The sequence below is a fragment of the Momordica charantia genome (assembly GCF_013281855.1).
Source record: "Momordica charantia cultivar OHB3-1 chromosome 3 unlocalized genomic scaffold, Mcharantia_2.0 BLBB01000003.1, whole genome shotgun sequence".
In the NCBI taxonomy this organism is placed as follows: domain Eukaryota; kingdom Viridiplantae; phylum Streptophyta; class Magnoliopsida; order Cucurbitales; family Cucurbitaceae; genus Momordica; species Momordica charantia.
The window spans coordinates 448408-468819 of NW_028275161.1; the positions used below are offsets into that span (position 1 = coordinate 448408).

Genomic DNA, 20412 nt, shown 5'->3' on the forward strand with positions numbered 1-20412 from the left:
CATTGAAATTTTTTAAAAGGATGACGTCTCTTATTTTATAACTTATTTCTTTTTTGTTTTTCATATTTTAAAATTAAGCCTAGAAATATTAGTATATTTGTTTATTATCTTTTTTTTTTTCAGAATCTATGCCAAATTATGTTATTTAAATTTAGTTAAGAATTCAAATTTTATTTTAAAGGAGGTGAGAAACATACCTACATACATTAAAACTAGTCCTATAAATGATGGGTTCATTGAAACATTTGAAACTATAATTACCAAACTAAACCTCAAATATTTCTTTTCCAATAATATTCTTGGAAATTATATGGAATTTTTTTAGTACAATTATATGTAATTTTTGAAATAGGTAAAATTATTCTTCTATTTTTTAAAATTAAGATTTTTTTAGTATAAATGTAATAAGTTATGGGATTCGAACTTATCACTTGTTGATTAGAAATTATGATTAGTTTCTAAATATGTGATTTTAATATATGCAATTAATAATGGTAACGTTTACACATTATTCCATTATTAACCTCAACCCCGTAACTAACCGTCCATTCATTTCAATCAAAGGGCAACTGGCCGACTGGTAAAGAGAGTAAATAAAAGAGTTGCCATTTTTGTAACTATAACATTAAAATTTGCCCTTTCGGCACCTGGAAATTTTATTTAATTTATGAGAAATTAAAAAATAAAATCATTGTCATTTTTTCAGTATAACAATTTGGAGATATAAAGAATCGACGACCTCGAGAGAGTATATGTCAATTACTACTAAACCATATTTATGTTTGACAATAAAATTATTGTCGTTGTTAAATGGGTATAAACCATGTGCATGGCAGTCCTTTTCTCATATATATATCCTTGTCAAATGTTTGGTCTTAATCACTAAAAAATAATTCATTATAAAATCACTTCAATGTGCCTGAGTGGAGGGAAGAAAAAGGATGACACATTGTCCCCTCTAACTTCGTTTTAAATTTAAAATATATATAAAAAAATTAAGTTTCTAAAAAGTCTCGGTGATCTGAATATAAAAATTTGAAAACAATGTATTAAAAACAGAGCTATATTCTTTATTTTTAGTGTTTTTAAATATGTGTTTGATTCCAAATTTGGAAATTGGATAACACAGTAATATATTTGTAAACGAGGGGAAGTTATGAACTAAATATTTAGTTCTTCCGAAAAAAAACTAAATATTTAGTTCAATGTAAAGTAATATTAATTAATTTATTAACATTTTTGTTATAAATTTTGTATAGTTATTATTTTACGATATTACATAATTTATAATATATTGTAATTTACCTGTTTTAATTTTAACAAAAATGAAATAGATCATTAACCTGTCAGGAAACTCGAAACTCTCCCTTGGAAGCGTCCTATCCTTCTTAGGTCGGCATTTGGCTTTGGCCTTACTTGTTCAGTTTTGGCTCATTTTTTGATTCACATGTCTGTTGGAATGAATTTAATAATTAATTAATATGTGGGTAACAGATTAAAAAACAATTACATTTGAGATATTTAATGGGCATATAAGTGGTCTTGATTATGGTCCATGACTTCTCATTTAGTGATGTGATGAGTAGAAACCAGTCCATTAATCTTAGGTGATTATGAGGAACCTTAGGATTAACCTATCTCCATTAAACAGAGAGTATTGCGAATATTTGGTCCGGGTTGCATAGTTGAGAAAGAACATAAACCACAACTTCTTGTAGGTCAGATCAATCTATCTAATGGTTGGAGGTAATTCTAATATTGTTAAAGATTTTGGATTTCTTCCGTACTTAGATCATTGGTCTTAATTGTTATGGAATTTTATGGCTTTTATTCTAGAACAATATTTGTAAATTAAGATTTCTTTAAATTTTCCAAAAATACCTGCTCCGTCTGCTGGTATAACATAGATGTTTTCTCTGACGAAATAATAAATTTATCAAAGTTTTTATTTTTTTTATATAATTATACATTTTGAAGTTTCAAATTCAAAATAAATTAAAAAAAAAATGTAGAACATATTATTTTTAGAATTTCTACCATTTGAATCACAAAATTCGAAAACAATTTTTAGAAACATATGTAACAAATACATATTCCTTGAATCCATTAGATTAGTGAATTTGTAAACACGAAACAAATTCCAATTGCCAACCAGCCCTAAACTTTTCCTTTGTCCCTCCCAATTTTCAAACTTAAAAATATTATATAATATAAATAAAGTTAGAAGGTAACTTTTTGTCAGTTTAGGGTTCTATCCCATCCTAATACTTGCTAGTCTGCTCAATTTACTTTTAGTTTTTACCCATCTAATTGCTTTGCAAGCCACGTCACCCTATTTAAATTGTATATCCCCACCTCATTTGTACTTCTCCTTGTAGGGGTAAAATTGGTTCAACTTTTATTTGTGATATAATAATTTTATCTAAAAAAAAAAAAAGAAGAAGAACTAGATGTCTACTTTATTATCATTATAACAAAATAAAATTTATTTAGGAAGAACAATTAACCAACCACACATAAATTTTAAATTTATTTAGTATAACAAATATATATAGAGATGGAAGATTAAACCTCAAATCTCTACGGAAGAAATAAAAGTTGAGTTATGTTCATGGCCTATATAAGTCGGTGTAGACATGCAATAAATAAATCCTATCTACTTATTAGGTTTTGATTAAATAATTTAATTTATAAAAAAATCGAGTGATTAAATTTGAATTTTTGAAAGTTTAGTGATTAAGAAGGAAGAAAATATTCGAAATATGGATTTCCAAAGCTTTTGAAAAAGATATATTAAAATTACCTTTTAATTATTTCGAAACAAAAATTTTCAAATATTTCATTATCGAACCAATAAAACAAAGCTTTTTCCATTCTCAAATTGACAAATATGTTTGTCGCGTAGTGAAAATTTAGGGTGCATGCAAGATGCGTTCAGGCGTGGCGTATATAAAAGGATGAGCAGAGCCCGCAAAATCACAACCAACCTGAATTCGTTTTCCGGCGAGCATTAATTATTTGATCGGGCCTCGTCCGGCAGCGACTCGTCGGAGTTACAAAACTGGCAAACTCAGATCAGTCGGAGGAGGAGATCGGCGTGGTGAGGGCCCTGTACGAAGCATTGGCCTCCAAAGAAGTGGACACCGTGCACCGCCTTGTGGCGCCGGACCTCGAGTGGTGGTTCCATGGTCCGCCGTCGCACCAGTACTTGATGCGCCTCCTCACCGGCTCCTCCTCCTCCTCCTCCTTCGTCTTCTCCCCTGTCTCCGTCGTCGCGTTCGGGCCCACCGTCGTCCTCGCCGAAGGCTACGACGCGAAACGCGCCGTTTCGTGGGTCCACGCGTGGACCATAACTGATGGCGTAATCACTCACGTCAAGGAGTATTTCAACACTTCCGTTACGGTCAAGCGATTCGCCACCGTCACCGACGACTCGCCGGCAGCTAACTGCCAAAGTGTGTGGCAGAGCAAGGTGTGCGGCGGCGATGACTCCGTGCCTGGTCTTGTTTTGGCACTCTAATTAAATATCACATCCTGCTGGGTTATTTATGTTCTGTATTAATTTGAAAACTAAACCTAAAATCATGGATTTGAATCCAACATCCACTGCTACTCATCGTTGTGATGTGAAAAAAACTAGTTAGTACCATGTTTGGTTTGTAAAATAAAATAATTTCATGAGTCACTAAATTCTCTTTCTTTTTTTTTAAGATAAAATTAAAAACAAAAGTCAACATAATTGACATATACTTCTTTTAAAGATTTTTAATACTGTATAACAAAATAATTAATTATTTATATGATACGATGATCCAAAAATGAGGTTCATGGCTGGTAGAATATAATTAAGATTCAATCCTACAAATTTTTCGACTTATAAACATTACTGTAATTACAAAACTTAGACTCTTTTGGCAGCGAAAGAGAAATAAAATTTAGAGAAAAATATGTTTTTTTTTGGTGTCTACATAATTACAGAAGTTTTAAAATGGGCAGTTTGACTAATATTAAAATCATCAATCGACAACTTGTTAATTAAATATAATAAAAATAGTCAATCAAGATTCAAAACATATATAAGTTATTAACTTATTGACTAGTGTATCTCAACAACTCTTAAAACAGTTCGATTCAAACAACAATGTGATCGATAATTTTTTTTTAGAAAAATCTCTTTTATCTCTCTATTTTGTTTCCATCTTTTCTAATTTTATAAAAAAAAAATTTAATAGCTTAAGTCGTATTTTTCGAAGATTCAAATATTCTATCATGTACATGTGGGCGCACAGCAAGCTACTTATGCCTTATTTGATAGGCTTTCCTTTACGGGGAACATTTTTTTTCCCTTTGAAACTACCTTTACGTGGATTGAAGACCCACTTTTTTCCTTTTTTTTCCAAATACTTTTTTTTTTTTTTTTTTTTTTGTGATGTGCTAAACATTGAAAAATAAGAAAACAAAATAATAAAGTACACCGTAGGAAGCTTCCTATCTACTTTTTGAAGTTTACTTTTAAATAGACTAGTGTTTTAATCCCACGTAATATTTTTAATTTATTTGATATATTAAAATTAATGATGAATTTGTTAATTTATACTAAATAATTAAAAAAATTTAAGTATTAAAATAAATAATTATAACTATACAACAACTTTTAGAATAAAAACATAAATTTCGAATTACAAATTGCTATAATAATAACAAAATTATTTGTTCAATTGATATCCATTAGAGTTTGACAAATGCTTTTTAAAAATAAATTGGTTGATTAAATTAATGTGTTAAAGTGAACATAGCTGAACAATAATTGACATATGTCTATGTTCTAGCTTTTTGAATTGGACCAATCATAGCATGGGGCTATTTGCTGACATAATCATGACACATGTCATTAGACTTTAAATTAAATAGGCCCAGGTCTAAGTCACGTGAAACGCTCTATAGTCTATGGTAAGAGATTCAAGGTTGAATATAAATTTACAACCTTTAATTTATAAATTTAAAAACAGACCATGAAAAATTAATGGTAAATGGTAAATTAATTAATTAATTGTCAATAATAAATAATTAATTAATTATCAACTATATATAATTATATATAGAATCTAAAAAATTGAATATAAAAGATTGTTATTTAATTTGTGAGGAGCTTAATCATTTTCACTAATAATAATTAAGATCAGAATTTCAAAAAATTCAAAAAATTTGTAACTGTTTTCATTATCTATTAACTCGAGCTAAATTTTCCTTATTTTTAGTTCTGTCCCATTTTCTTGCTCACAAAGTCAAGTCTCTCTAATCTTGAAAGCAACTCAAGACATACATGATATGTTAAAGTCGTACGAAACTTATATATTAATACTATATTTTGGTTCGTAAGTTTGTGCAATTATAATTTTAGTTTAATAAAGTTAAATAATGATTTTTGTCTAACCAAGAAAATTTATCTGCGTATTGATTTATTTTTTTAGTTTTGTTACTTCTATTTCATTTTTATTTTTGTTATTGTATAATTGCTATATTATTATATTATTATTTGTTAATATTTTTCATAATTATTATTAGTATGTAATTCTATTTAAAATGCTCTTGTGCATGTTTTAATTTTAATTAAATGTTCTATAGGTTGAAATTTTATAAGAAATTTAGCATGTTTATTAGATGTTGAAAAAAATATTTTTAGACTATTATACCTTTCTTAATTTATAAATTTACAAAACATGTCATAGAAAATTAATTATTAAATCTTAGTTAATTAATTATCATTAATAATTAATTAATTTACTTTCAACTATATCAATTGCATGGAAGGTAAATAGTTGGAATATGCAAGAGGTTTGAGCTTAATTATTTTCACTAATAATAACTAATAATAGAATTTGAAAACTTTTAGAATTGTTTCTCTAAGTTTGTTGCTCTTAAACTCTCTCTAATTTTGAGAGCAACTCAAAATATATATGATAAGTTCAGTTAGTCCGAAATTTTTCAATCAAAAGTATATCTTGGATTCGTAAGATTGTGTGGTCACATTTTTATTATTATTGTTATTTCAAAATTATTCTATTGTTGTGGTTTTTTATTTGTTAATATATATATTTTTTTATAATTAGTATTATTGTGTTTTTTATTTAAAATATTTGTGCATGTTTTAATTTTAAATGGGTAACTCAAATGTTATACATGTTCAAATTTTATAAGAAATTTAGCACAAAATATTTTCTCTTATGTTTTTACTAACAATAATTCAAATATATTACCTTAATTATTTTTAAAAAACAAATCATATAATGTTTTAGGTAAATATCAGATAAAAATATTTAACTCATAATGAAATATTCAATCGTTTTTACGAGTTTATTAAGATTTCTTATGAACCACCATAAATTTTATAATTTATAACCTAATAGTTTTCATTTTCATGAAAAGTTAATAAAAAAAAACTATATTTTTAACCTTAACATAATTTTTTAATATCAAAATAAGAGGTATGTTAATATAAAAAATTAATAATTTTTACTCTTAATACAATTATAAACTATATCATTTTAAATACATGTATGTGCATTGCACAGGGTAGCAAACTAGTTCGATTAAGGCCAAACTCAAATCAACAAAATCGAATTTCAAATTCACTTTCAATTCAAGACAATATTTTTAAAAAAGAAATTGAAATTTCGAATTAGCTTTCCTAGACCTAGTGGGATTCTTTTAACCAATATAGAAAGGGAATTTTGGACTTGTAACTTTTTTTTTTAAACCCACATTTTTTTTTCGAAAAGTATTTTTTTAAAACCCACTTCTCTTTCCAAAAACCGTAGCCTAGTTAAAGTATTCTATTCGCAATTAATCAATAATTAAAGATGATAATTGAAAATCTAAATATTTTTTTTTATTAAAAGTAAAATTATTAATGATGTGCTTTGCTAAATAATAAAATAAAATAAATTTAAATCATAATATGAATTTGAAATTTAAAATAATTTCGATCCCGGCTTTATTAGAATCTCGAGTTTTTTTTATTACAAGATGTTAGGGGATTCGAATTACAACCTCCGGAGGTATAGCTCGCTTTGGCAGAATTTCGAACTTTTTAATACACCGAAAACAAATTTCAAAATAAGATAAACAAATTATTTTAAAGATAAGGGAGAGCTTCAAATTAAATATCACAAAATCGAATTTTCCTAGAGAGAATAAGATTGTTAATTTTACCCCACAGAAAGAGGGAAATTTGCACATATATTATAACTTTTTCTCTTCATTTCATTGTCTCTCTAAAATCAATGGCGGGAGGAGGGAAATTAACCACTAACGATGCCCTACAGTATCTCAAGAGAGTGAAGGAAATTTTCGAAGACAAGAGAGAAAGCTACGAAGAATTCCTCCAAGTCATGAAAGATTTCAAGGCCCGAAGAATGGACGCCGCGGGAGCCATTGCAAGAGTGAAGGATCTGTTCATAGGGCACCGAGATCTCATTTTGGGCTTCAATTCCTTCCTCCCCGAAGGCTACGAGATCTCTTTCAAATTCAAACACATGATGCCCAAATCCCAGTACGAGGAGAGCCTTTTCCGACGTGAGGACGAGAGATTTGAACTCGACATGCTGCTGGAGTCTGTCAACTCTGCTGCCAAGCATGTCGAGGAACTGCTCGACAAGATGAACAACAACGACAATGCGGTCAGAGCGGAATGTCCGGTCAGGATTGAGGATCACCTCAGTGTTCTGAATCTGAGGTGCATCGAACGGCTGTACGGTGATCATGGGGTTGATGTTGTGGATGTGTTGAGGAAGAATTCGGCTGTGGCTCTGCCTGTTATTTTGGCCCGTTTGAAGCAGAAACAGGAAGAATGGGCACAGTGTCGTGATGATTTCAATCAAGTTTGGGCTTCAAATACACGCTGACAACTATCATAACAATCCTCAAATCTAGCTTTGCTGCACAATTTGTACCCAAGAAAAAGAAAGGAAGAATTTGTGTTTTTGCTCTCTATGGTTGTAAATTCCAAATATCTTTGAGATTGTATTGATTCATGTTTGACAAGAGTATATTCGGGAGTGATTTTGGTAGATATAGTAAAAGTTGCCAAATTAAGGTATCACAATCAAAAGTAATTCAAAGATCATATCTTCAGAAATTTTTTATTTAAAATGAATTTGATGGAAACACAGGACCTCCCGCTCTGATACCATGTTAAGGATGAATAAACCACCACTCAATCCAAAAGCTTAAGCTGATGGATTGAATAAATTTAATTCATTAATGAATATCTAACCCTCTCCATGGCTAACCAAAAGTTGGAAATGAGATCAACTTTGAATTATATTTTGCTTATTATATTCAACTAATAGTAATCTATCTTAATTGAATGTTATCCAAAGCATATCATAATTCCTCTCCAACCCTTTTTTTTTACAACCAACAAAAGTTTTCCCTTTAAAATAATTTTGTTGTTCAGCTTGAATCCTATATCTCTTTCATAGATCAACTTCAGATATCTATTTTTAAACAGAGTCTTTTTTTTTCTTTCCAATATATAATATGAAGAGGTGGATATTGAACTCACAACATCTCAACCTCTCAATTTGAGATGTATGTCAAGTACTACTTTAAATAGAGTCTTATTAATGAAAAAGTTTAGAAGGTTTAGAACATATTGCCCATTTGTTTCGTTTCTAATTCAACGGGGGATTGGTGGAGCAGTGTGAGAAATAAAAGTTTGTCTGGTTTTTGTGCAGGAACTTAAATCATTGAAGGCTGATTTTAGAATATAGAACAAAGAGATAAAACAATAAGTTGGGATCCTTTAGAATGAAATGTATCATTGGACTTTTGAATAGAGAAGTTGTACCATCAGTTTCAAATTTGGTACCTTCCAAATGTATCATATGGGGTTTTGAAATGCCCGATATATTTGAATATGCAACTATTTTAAAATTAGACAATCCAAAAATTTTAATATTAGACAATTCAAACAAAGATGATTCGGATGCTCATGGAACAAGTATCATACATTAGCGCCAAACAAGCGACCCTTAAGAGTGTTTGATCATAAAAATAATCAACTCTCCGAATGTCGGGTCAGCAAGGATGAGCCGAATAGAAAGCTCTGATGCCACGCAAGAGACCTACAAAACAGAGTAAGCACTCTGATGCCAAAGCCAGTAAATATCCAAATCAACTCGAGAGAGAGAGTTGAGTTGTTCGCGTACCTGAGAAAGGGAACGAATGAGTCTATTTATAGGTGACTTCTCCGACAACCGTCATGACAGCGCCTCAACGGCTCTTTAAGGTTATTGTGAATCACGGCGTGTTGTCATAGAATCTGTCAGAGTCTGGGACTGAGTCGAGGTGAAGCTAGACATTTTATCTAAATTGATAAGAGTGAACCTAATGAGTTTAGATTGGCTCGGTCATATTCATGTGACCGAAGTGATGGAACTTGGAGATAAATGATGTATTCCACGTGTACTGTCTAGGACCAACCAACGTAGGCTGCATGTAAGGGTGAGAATGCCTTCTAACAAAGAGAATTAAAAAAACATCACAAAAGAAATATGTATTTATATATATATTATATATATATATCATTAGGTTTCTGTATTACAAAAATAGCATAAATCATTAACTTATAACATTACATGACATTATATCATTTTAGTATTGGACCGGGTTTAATGGGCCATTAACAGAGCTTGGGCTTGGGTTGAATATTTTGAGGAAGCCCATTAGCAAGGCCTTTGACGCCGAAACTTGCTTTCTAGGGCTCTGCTGCTTCCTCTGAGCCTTCTTCCTCCTCCAGATTCGAAAAACCCGTTGCTCAGCCTCTGTGATTCTCTGTAATCGGAAGGCGCTGAACGTGAACGACCATGTTATCGGGGGATATACCGCCTAATCAGACCATATACGTTAAGAATCTCAATGAGAAGGTCAAGAAAGAAGGTGACTTGCTCTTCTATCCCTTCTGTGAATGTGTTTTCTTCTGTTAGATAAGTAGACAACTTAGGATAATTGCAGCGATCTTCGGGATTTTTTTTTTTTTTAGAGTCATTTGGGCGAGGTTTTTGTTACTATTTTTAATAGTTCTGATGATGCCTCACTGTAGTTACTCTAGAATTTATAACTATAACTGTTGGAGTTTGGGTTTTAGGTTTAAGGATCTGATAGCTTGAAATTTTGTTTACAATGTGAAGATTGGAGACAGCTACTTGCTTTACCCATCCCTTAGTGTTTGGGATTCTGTTTACTATTTGGTTGCTTAGTGTTCAGTTTTGATGGTATGCTAAACTTCTCGTTTGACAGAATTGAAGAGATCCCTTTATGCTTTGTTTTCTCAATATGGGAGGATTCTCGACGTTGTTGCCTTGAAGACACCGAGGCTTCGGGGACAAGCGTGGGTTGCATTTAGTGAAGTGACTGCTGCTAGCAATGCTGTGAGGCAGATGCAAAATTTCCCATTCTATGATAAACCTATGGTTGGTCTCTAGCTGATCACATTTTCTGAAATTGCCTTTCATACTCGCTCTGTGACCTTTCATGTATGGGCTGTTCTACTGAAATTTTAGGTTATTTGGGCAACTGTGTGGGTACTCTGGTTAACGTGATTGAATCTTGATTGTGTTTCAATGAGCATGATGTGGAGAGAGACGTGAATTTATTGTTTATACTCAATCACACACAATATTATGCCAGTGTAGCTAGCTGCTTTGAATGCCCAGAAAGTATGTCTCTATCTTATTAGATATGTGCGTTTGGTATACTGGCTATGTGCCTATTTTGAGCATATCTATCTCATTTTGTAACTCCTGTCCTGTCCAATGAGATTTCTTGTGTCAATATATAAGTCTGTCATGAATTACATGTGTACTGCTTATAATGTTGTTGACATTGGATCTTTGATATCTACTGTTGCCTACATGAAGATGAAGGAAATTCCTTTCTCTTTTTCTAATTTGACTGGATGTATCTACGATTCTGTTAGGAAGATACAAGTATTACCTTTATCTTTTTCTTTATAAATTTCAGTTATTTTTTGTTTCATCTTGGAATTTTGGAATTTCAGTTATTTTGTGTATCATTCATACAACTTATTCTGATATAGAATATAAAGATGACTTTCTTTATTGTTTCTTTTGCAGCGAATTCAATATGCCAAATCAAAATCAGATTGTGTTGCTAAAGCTGATGGAAGCTTTGTGCCAAGGGAGAAGAAAAAGAAGCAAGAGGAGAAAGGTGAATGTCCCTATATACGTACTCTTTTTAAACATCTTGTCATTCATATTCTTGACTCTTTACTATTAACTCCTTTGGTGGATATAAACTTGAAGTTATCTGATGAACAATTATAATCTCGCCATAAGAAACATATGATTTTTTTTAATTAATACTTTGTTTGTTCTTATTAAGAAAAATTGTGCAAACCACCCTTGAAATATGGTGATGGTTTCAATTGCACACCGAAATTTTAATTGAAAAAATTAAACCCTCGAACTTTTACAACTACAAAATTGCACCAAATTTGATGATAAAGTTAAACCAAACTTTCATAAATGAAAAAATTGTCTTTTTACTCTCTTTCTCTATCACCTTTCACCTTCAGCCACACCTTTCTTACCTGCAAAATATCTCACCAGTCACCACTAAAGGAATTACCTCCACCAAATTACAAAATTTACCGAACTAAAACCAAAACAATTAAGCATTTTGATGAGTTATTCCCCATAGGGCCGGCCTGCCATGTATAAAGCACTACCCACTGAATACCCTCTTTCAAAAAAATGTTCAAAACCCACTGATGCAGAAACATCAGCACGATCGTGGCTCATACAATGCGCATTTGATAACTCCACCAGCTTTTCATCTTGATCACCATAGTAGTTTTTTAAATCCTATGATGGCCACCTACATAGGAATTAATTTTCTATGTGTTTCTTTGACAATCAAATGTAGCAAGGTTTCATGAGATTGAACAATCACGGATAAAAAAAGAAACAGTTTGAAAAAGAGTAAAACACAAGTGACCCAGTTTTGGTCTAATTTTACAATCAAAGTTTATGGGTGCAATTTTTTTAGTCAGGGTTTAATTTTTACAAGGTGGGTGCAATTATTAAAATCACACTGTTTCCCAACTGTGCCACTGGATACGATATTTCCTTGTTATCCCCGAATCTTTTTTCAAACATAGAAAGGGTAAATTATGTGAAGTAGGAAAGATAACAGGTGCAAATTAAAAATATTTAAAAATAGGAAGAATGCCTTCGTTTCTGAAGCCATGTTAAGTGCATTGATGTATTAGTATTATGTGCAATTTGTGTCTGGTAATGTTAAACTTATTAACCCTAGTCACTCATTTTCTAATTGCATTGCTTTTAAAAGATCCTGAGGTTTTTAAACTGATTTATGTGCCTTATTATCCTTTTATTTGCTTATCCAGCTGAAAGAAAGAGACGTGCTGAAGATTCACACCAGTCTGCGATGCCCAATGGAACAACCACTGAGAATGGAAGTTCAAATGTAAGTTTTTTTTAACTCTTATTTTATTGATTGTGATGTAAAATGTTTATTTTCGTTCCTTCACATGAGTTATATCATTTATTTGCTACCATAGGAGTGGCCCCAAACATAAAATATTTTAGTCTTTTTGGATGACGTGGTTCTCTGATTAATTGTATTCCTCATTTGTTTTAAAGACATCGATGTCTATTTCAATTAGATTTCACTTTAGCGCCCCTTAGATCAGGCAATGTTATTCAACTTTTTTCAATAATTATTTTTAGTAAGAGAGCCCTCTTCGTTGTCTGCAGGCCACATTCCGTCATGCAAATCCAAGCGCACCGGAAGCCGCTCCAAACAACATACTATTTATTGAGAATTTGCCACATGAAACTTCCAGTATGATGTTGCAAGTCCTCTTCCAACAATATCCTGGATTCAGGGAAGTCCGGATGATTGAAGCGAAGCCGGGTATTGCTTTTGTTGAGTTTGAAGATGATGTTCAATCCTCTATGGCGATGCAGGCTCTTCAAGGCTTTAAAATTGACCCCCAACATCCTATGGCTATCTCGTTTGCAAAGAAGTAACTCATCCTTTGTTCGACTGTTAGTTTTATGCAACGTGCAGCAGGTTTATGTTTACGTGGGAGCATATAAATGAGTCGGGTAGTTTTTATGTAAAGTTCAGATATCCTTCCCTTTCTTCCAAGGAAGAAAGAGAATGAAAGAAAGAAAACACGAGGAGGCGGCCCACTGGCTTCAAAGAGGGAGGATATGAAACCAAGGGGCTCGATGAGTTTTGCCGGCTGAGCTAATTTCAATTTCCAAGGGTAGCTAGTAAAAAGTGTTATGTTGGGTCGTCAAAAGGGAAACAGAAAGGAACTAATTGAAGACTGTCTTTTAACGTGTTCATGTATTTGTAGTAGTGGTGAATTAGCTTTTGAAAATGAACTGGGGAGCTGAAATTTATGAGGTTCCATCTTTGTTTATAATCATTTCTGTCAAAGTCTCAGTACAGTTCTGTATCTGTGTGGTAGTTTCTTTCATTGGTGATTCATTATGAGCAAGATTTGACCCAACTTAGATTGAAAGTGGTGACTGTTGCTGGATCAAACTCAACTGCGCAGCTACTGATTGTTTTATTATTATTATTAATATGTTGGTTTATATTTCATAGGGATCAGAGATCCGTCCATGCTGACTGCTGACCATCATCAGAACTTTCTCCTGCTCTGCATTGATTAAGCTGACATTGCGTTTCTTTCAGGTCATCTCCATTCAGAAAGCTCGACCACGTCGCCTCGCCTGTGAGTTATTTTTTGTCATCTTCCATTTTTCCTATATCTTTTCATGAAATATTGAAAAATATCTATTATATTAATTACTGCAAAATAATATTGTTGTCTTCTTGTGTCTTATTGTTTTGTTGCGAACTCAACAAAATATCAAAAATTAGGTTGGATAATGGATCCCAACTGTATTGTTTGGTCGTTTTCTTCATATTTTAATGTGTTTTTAATTGGAGGGATTCAGTTATGACAAAAATAAAATGTTCCCACAAGGCAAGTGGGACAACGAATGGATATATCTGAATTATTATTGTCCCCAAAACTTTGGGTTTGGAAGTAATGCCTCCATTTTTTTTTAATTAATAATTGGCACTCCGAGGCTTGGATTCGAGAGACATTGCAAATTTTGATATTAAACTCATCGAAAAGTTCGAACTTGAGACCTCTCTAGCTTCTTTAACACATTTTGAAATATGCACTTAGGAGAAAAAACTTAAATTTGACAAGTTTGTAGGTTTGAGATTTGAATTGTATGGAGAACGAACCAATCGATTTAGTTAATTTCCAGCTACACTACATACCAAATATAGGCTCAATATGATAGTTTTATATAATTATATAAACCTAGCTATAAGTCAAATATTTGGTTAGGATTTATTTAACAATATGTTTCTATTGAAAATAAATAAACAAATTATGTGGTGTAAAAGAAGAATAAATAAGGATAATGGTTCAAAATTCAAGTGGTCCAATCTGACCATTCATCAAAATCTAGGATTTCATGGATTAACTAATGAAGATGGGATGTATCTGTATGACCCATCATACATACTACATTATTTAATTTAATTTTAAATAAATAATAATTAAAAGAGATCTAAACTTTTTTCTTGGCCACGTGGAAGTTGGCTGCTACCTCTTTTCTTGTCATCTCTCTCTCGTTGACGTTGGGTTCTAGAAACCATGACGTCATAAATCCCATCCTCACATTTTCTTCGGAAACACGCAAAGGTATTACACAATTTATCCAATGTGTGTCCATTTTAGAATTTATTATTTAAGGAATTAAGTACGTGTTAATATCGGTAAAAATATCCATCTTATCATTTTTATGGAGGATGTTGATAAATTCATACAATATATTTGAATTGATAGTCCATTTGTGCCTAATTCAATTATTTAAGCCATAAGTCTTTTAGCAAGAAAATTTTAATGTTCGAATTCCTGCTCTTTTGTTGAACTAAAAAAATATATTTGAATTAATAAAGAAGCATTTCGCATTTTTGTAATAAATTTTTTAGGGAATTAAAAAAAATAACACAATGAAATATGTATTTTTATATATTGCATTACGTTTAAAATTTTACAAAATTTCCATAAATTACCAATTTAATAACACGAGACCAACCAAAAAAGTCACTTTTGTAACATTTTTATAAACACATATTTACTTTATGCCATATAGTATAGTTTTTGTAAATTCTTTTACTATTTATATCTATATTCATATCAATAATTATAGATGTTATAAGATCTATGATCAAATCTGTCAGGTATTAGTAGAATAAAATAAGGAAGACTATAGAGTTAGGGATACCACTACGATACTAATAATTATGAGATCAAACCATCAACGTTAAAATGGTAATAAGTATCTTATACATAATTAAATGTTACTTATGTATCGTATAGTGAACTAAAAACCAAATAATAGATGATGAGTAATTAGAAGTTTAATAGGCCAATACTACCTTGCACAATCTAAAATTTGTGCTATATTAAATAATACACATTCACTGTGGTGTGATATTGTCCGTTTTGAGCATAGTCTTTTGCTTTTGGTTTCACCTAGAAGGTGATAATTATCTTCTCACTCTCTTCTCTAATCAACATGACAATTTGTTGCCAAAGCGAGCATAACTCAGCGGTAATTGACATATATCTCAAATCACGAGGTTGTAAGTTCGATTCTCCACCCCACATGTTGTATTAAAAAAAAAAACATGACACTTTGCTTACATCCCTTGTAAACACATCTAAATGGATAAAATTTGGAGCTCTAAAGTCTAAACCTAATATTTTGTGCGGGAGATATTAAATGAGGAAGAAAAATGGAAAAAGAAAAAGAGAGAGAGAATTCAAAGAAAACTGCCGCAAAGAACACGACACACGAGTGGCTACAAGGTAATAATAAAAAAGACAAAAGAGGCAAACTCCATCCTTTGGGAGAAAAAATGGAAATGAAGAAAAATAAGTCAGCCGCCATTCAGTCAAACCCACGAGTTTTGACCAACCCACAGTCAAATCTTCCTCCTTCCTCGAACCATCCTCTTCCTCCTCCTCTTCTTCTTCTTCTTAAACTTTTTTTTCTCTCTCTCTACCATTTATTTCCTCCTCTCCCATGGCCTCCTCTTCCGGGAGCTTAGAAACCTCTGCAAATTCACACCCTCCCTTCACTTTCTCCACACACCCTTTCATGACAACTTCTTACTCTGATCTCCTCGCCTCCGGCACCAGCGGTCCCCCCTCCTCCGCCGCCCCCCACCGGACCTTCTCCGGCACCGGCACCGGCACCGGCGTCCCTAAGTTCAAATCCCTCCCTCCTCCTTCTCTCCCCCTCTCCCCCCCTCCTCTCTCTCCTTCTTCCTTCTTCGCCATCCCTCCCGGCCTCAGCCCCGCCGAGCTCCTCGATTCCCCTGTTCTCCTCAGCGCTTCTCACGTGAGTTTCCTTTGATTTCCCTTCTGGGTTTTCGATTTCGATTAATGGCTCTCTTTTGTTTTGTGAAATTCGTGTTCAATTAATGGGGGCTTGTTTGTTTTTTTTTTGTTTTGTGTGCAGGTTCTGCCGTCGCCGACCACCGGGACTTTCCCGTCTCAGGCGTTGAATTGGAAGTACGGTCACCAGAATATCAAAGAAGAGAACAAATACTTGTCGAATTTCTCGTTCCAAACTCAATCCTCCAAGCCGCAGCCGCCGCCGCTGGCGACATCTTCTGCTATGTTTCAGCCTTCTTCCAACACGGTTCCGACGGTGAGTTGAGTCTTGAAACAGAGGGTTTCTTTTTTTTTTTTTTTTTTTTAATTTGCTTATTTGATTCAACGAATCTCTGATTATTTTCGCGATTCAGACTCAGGGGTGGAGTTTCCAAGAACAGAGCAAGAAACATGATGGTTATTCGTCGGAGAAGAATATGGTGAAGCCGGAGTTCGGATCTATGCAGAGCTTCTCGCCGGAATATGGGGTCGTGCAAAAGCAGAGCCAGAACGGCGGCGGGGAGCAGCTGCAGTCGGAGTACGGCAACAATTACGCGCAGCAATCTCAGACGGTGAACCGGAGGTCCGACGACGGCTACAACTGGAGAAAATACGGCCAAAAACAGGTCAAAGGAAGCGAAAATCCGAGAAGCTACTACAAATGCACGTTCCCGAATTGCCCAACAAAGAAGAAAGTGGAAAGATCGTTAGATGGACAGATCACTGAAATTGTTTACAAAGGCAGCCACAACCATCCGAAGCCTCAATCCACGAGGAGATCATCGCTGTCGTCGGGCGGTGGTTCCTCCCACTCAATGACGGCTTCAAATCCCGCCGCCAACGACATCGCCGACCAGTCATATGCAACCCAAGGCAGCGGGCAGTTCGACGGCGTCGCGACGCCGGAGAATTCCTCGATCTCGATCGGGGACGACGACTTCGATCGGAGCTCCCAGAAGAGCAAATCCGGAGGGGGGGACGATTTCGACGAGGACGAGCCGGAGGCAAAGAGATGGTGAGTGGGTCGAAATCCAAAATGCTCTGTTTTTGCCAAAATTGACTACCCTGTTTATCTGTTTTTTGAGCTCAAGGATTTGGTAATTGAATTTCAGGAGGAGGGAAGGAGACAACAACGAAGGGATTTCGGCAGCGGGTAGCCGGACGGTGAGAGAGCCGAGAGTCGTCGTCCAAACCACGAGCGACATCGACATTCTCGATGACGGTTACCGGTGGAGAAAGTACGGCCAGAAAGTGGTGAAGGGAAACCCAAATCCGAGGTGAAAATACTCTCATTTCACTTCCTCTGCATATGCAAATTACCAATTCAGTAACATCTAAATTTCTTGTTAAATATTCTATCCCTTTTAATATGGTATCAAACAAATCCTCTAATGTCATTTCTTCCCTTTGATCTTGATGAGGTAACTAATAAGTCTTTAAACCAATAGTTTAACTTTCCAAATTTTAATTTTGTGGTGAATGGATGTCTAAATTTAATAAAGATCTCATAAATTAGAGATTTTTAGAGCTATAATGAAATGATCTTTAAGTTTGAAAAAACATTTTGAACTTTTGCAAACAAGAAATTGTCAACATTTATTGAGTCAAAATCAATTCTTTGGCTGTCTATGTATATTATAAACCTATGTAATCTCTTTTATCTTTCGAGATCGTATTCTTTTCCTCATCGACCTTAATCGTATTCCATTTTTAGATTAGATGTTCGTTTAAATTTTTTGGACTGTAATATCATATCAGTATTCATGAATTTTAAAATCAATTGACAATGAATAGAGTAGTTCATATCTATTATAAATCTAAATTTGGTAGAAAATTGGCAGGAGTTACTACAAATGCACCAACCCAGGATGCCCGGTGAGAAAGCATGTGGAGCGAGCATCGCATGATCTGAGGGCAGTGATCACCACCTACGAAGGCAAGCACAACCACGATGTCCCACCGGCGCGTGGCAGCGGAAGCCATTCCCTCAGCCGTCCATTCCTCAACAACGACCATCCCGCAGCCGCAATCAGGCCATCCGCGGTGGCCCATCAGCCAAACAACGGCGGAAACAGCCTTGTGCACGGTCTCCAGACGCCATTTACGCTAGAAATGGTGCAGAATCCCAACGGATTCTCATTCCCGGAATTTGGAAACTCCATGGGAATGGGAATGGGATCTTACACGAACCAAACACAGCCGAATGACAATTTGTTCGCCAGAGCCAAAGAAGAACCAAGGGAACATGACATGTTCATCCAATCTCTGCTATGTTGAGAGAGAGTTTTTTCCTTCTTTTGGGGTTTTTTCAATTCAGGTAAAACTTGCAATCCACAAAAGAAAAAGGGCTATAAGATCAGGACAGGAAAAGGAAATCAAATAAGGTTCATTCAATTCTTTTTTTTTTTTTTTGTATATTTTTTCACAGGGGTTGGCTGGGGTTTTTCTTTCTTCTGTTTGTATTGGTATCCAATAACATACCTGTATGTTATAGACTATAGTCAAGTCATATATTATACCTTCATTATAATTATAATAATTATTATTTTTTTGAGTGAGAAATGAATGATATAAAATTCCAAAATTTTCACGACTTGACCGGGGAATGAAATTAGATAAATATCATTATGAGCTGGAATGCGTGGGACCCACGCGAGAGAGGTGAGGTCATTGGTGACGTCAGCAAAGCAGAGAAGTTTGAACAAATCAAAGAAGGCGGTGGATTAGTTGGCGGAGAAGTTGATTGGAAAAAGTCAACTTTGGTGCCCGTCCGGGGGCGGTATCCGGTGTGGGAGAAATGACTATTTTGGGGCACGTTCACACGGGAGGGTAGTTTTGTAACAATAAAAATAGGAAGGTACGTGAAAGGCACGGTGTTTGTAAAATGGTGTCGAAAGACGATTGGTTGCTGCCCACCCACCGACTTGTCGTAACCAGATTTGGCATTCATTGTGTGGGCCCATTTTCATCCCTTCCTTCACATGGGATCCAAACATTTACCCGAATAATAACTATAATTAATAGCTCTAAATATTTTTTTATTAAAAAATTATCCTAAATGGTAGATGGTATACAATAAATATATATTTTCAAAAATATCATCGTTTTTTGTTTTCTTTGTCTAAAAATGTCACAAACATGACTTTTGATTGGTCTTATGTGATTGTATAAGTTTTCAGTATATGTCATTTTTGTAAAATTTTGAATAGAATATTATCTAGTGCTATTTTTATAATTCTGTCTTTTCTATTTACAATAGGCTTTTCCTCAATTTTGGCACAAAAAAAAAAGAAGAAAAAGAAACAAAAATAAGAACAACTTAAATTAAGACCACAACACAATATATATGGAAATGGGCCATCTCTCCTGTCTAGGTTTGGTGGGCTTGGCCCTATCATTCGAGAGTCCAAAGGACACGTCATTGTTTGTTGGAGATTTCACAAGCATTAGCCCAGCTATGAGAAAGGGCTAGAAACAGCATATGAGGGATTGAAGAGTGATTTATATTTCCACAATAATATTATATATTTCAGCTTTCATTTCATTTTGTCACTAAATTTTACCAAATAATTACCTAAAAAATCCTTCATAGCAACTTAATAAAGGCAAAAGAATGACCATATGGAATAAGTCCACCAAAACTCATCAAATTCAACGTTGAATTATACGTTTTGGCCAATCACAGTATCACTATTCTGAGTTGATAATAAAATGATCTATCATTAGATTTTGTGTCTAAATTAAATTGAAAAGACGTAGAATTGACAAATCAAATAATGCCACATGTATTTTTTTTACTGTCGTTCGATGACATAATCTAATCGATTAGCTCGTGCAACGATTGGGCTTAAACCCATGTAAGCTTATATCCAAGTACA

At 33.7% G+C, this 20412-nt stretch overlaps 3 protein-coding genes across 3 annotated transcripts; all 3 read left to right on the forward strand.

The window, feature by feature from the left end:
* The first annotated feature begins 2963 nt into the window (after nucleotides 1–2963).
* Nucleotides 2964–3762, forward strand: LOC111022046 (senescence associated gene 20). The gene has a single exon (XM_022299209.2). The coding sequence runs from the start codon at nucleotides 3212–3214 to the stop codon at nucleotides 3518–3520; it is 309 nt and encodes a 102-aa protein (XP_022154901.1). The 5' UTR covers nucleotides 2964–3211; the 3' UTR covers nucleotides 3521–3762.
* Nucleotides 3763–9778: 6016 nt separating this feature from the next.
* On the forward strand, nucleotides 9779–13582 carry U2B'' (U2 small nuclear ribonucleoprotein B). Its single transcript, XM_022299211.2, has 5 exons — nucleotides 9779–9942; nucleotides 10303–10475; nucleotides 11139–11232; nucleotides 12434–12513; nucleotides 12804–13582. The coding sequence occupies exons 1-5, from the start codon at nucleotides 9870–9872 to the stop codon at nucleotides 13077–13079; spliced, it is 696 nt and encodes a 231-aa protein (XP_022154903.1). The 5' UTR covers nucleotides 9779–9869; the 3' UTR covers nucleotides 13080–13582.
* A 2556-nt stretch (nucleotides 13583–16138) lies between these two features.
* Nucleotides 16139–19096, forward strand: WRKY25 (WRKY DNA-binding protein 25). Its single transcript, XM_088121640.1, has 5 exons — nucleotides 16139–16499; nucleotides 16620–16811; nucleotides 16909–17549; nucleotides 17647–17811; nucleotides 18376–19096. The coding sequence occupies exons 1-5, from the start codon at nucleotides 16182–16184 to the stop codon at nucleotides 18809–18811; spliced, it is 1752 nt and encodes a 583-aa protein (XP_087977766.1). The 5' UTR covers nucleotides 16139–16181; the 3' UTR covers nucleotides 18812–19096.
* The last annotated feature ends 1316 nt before the right edge of the window (nucleotides 19097–20412 follow it).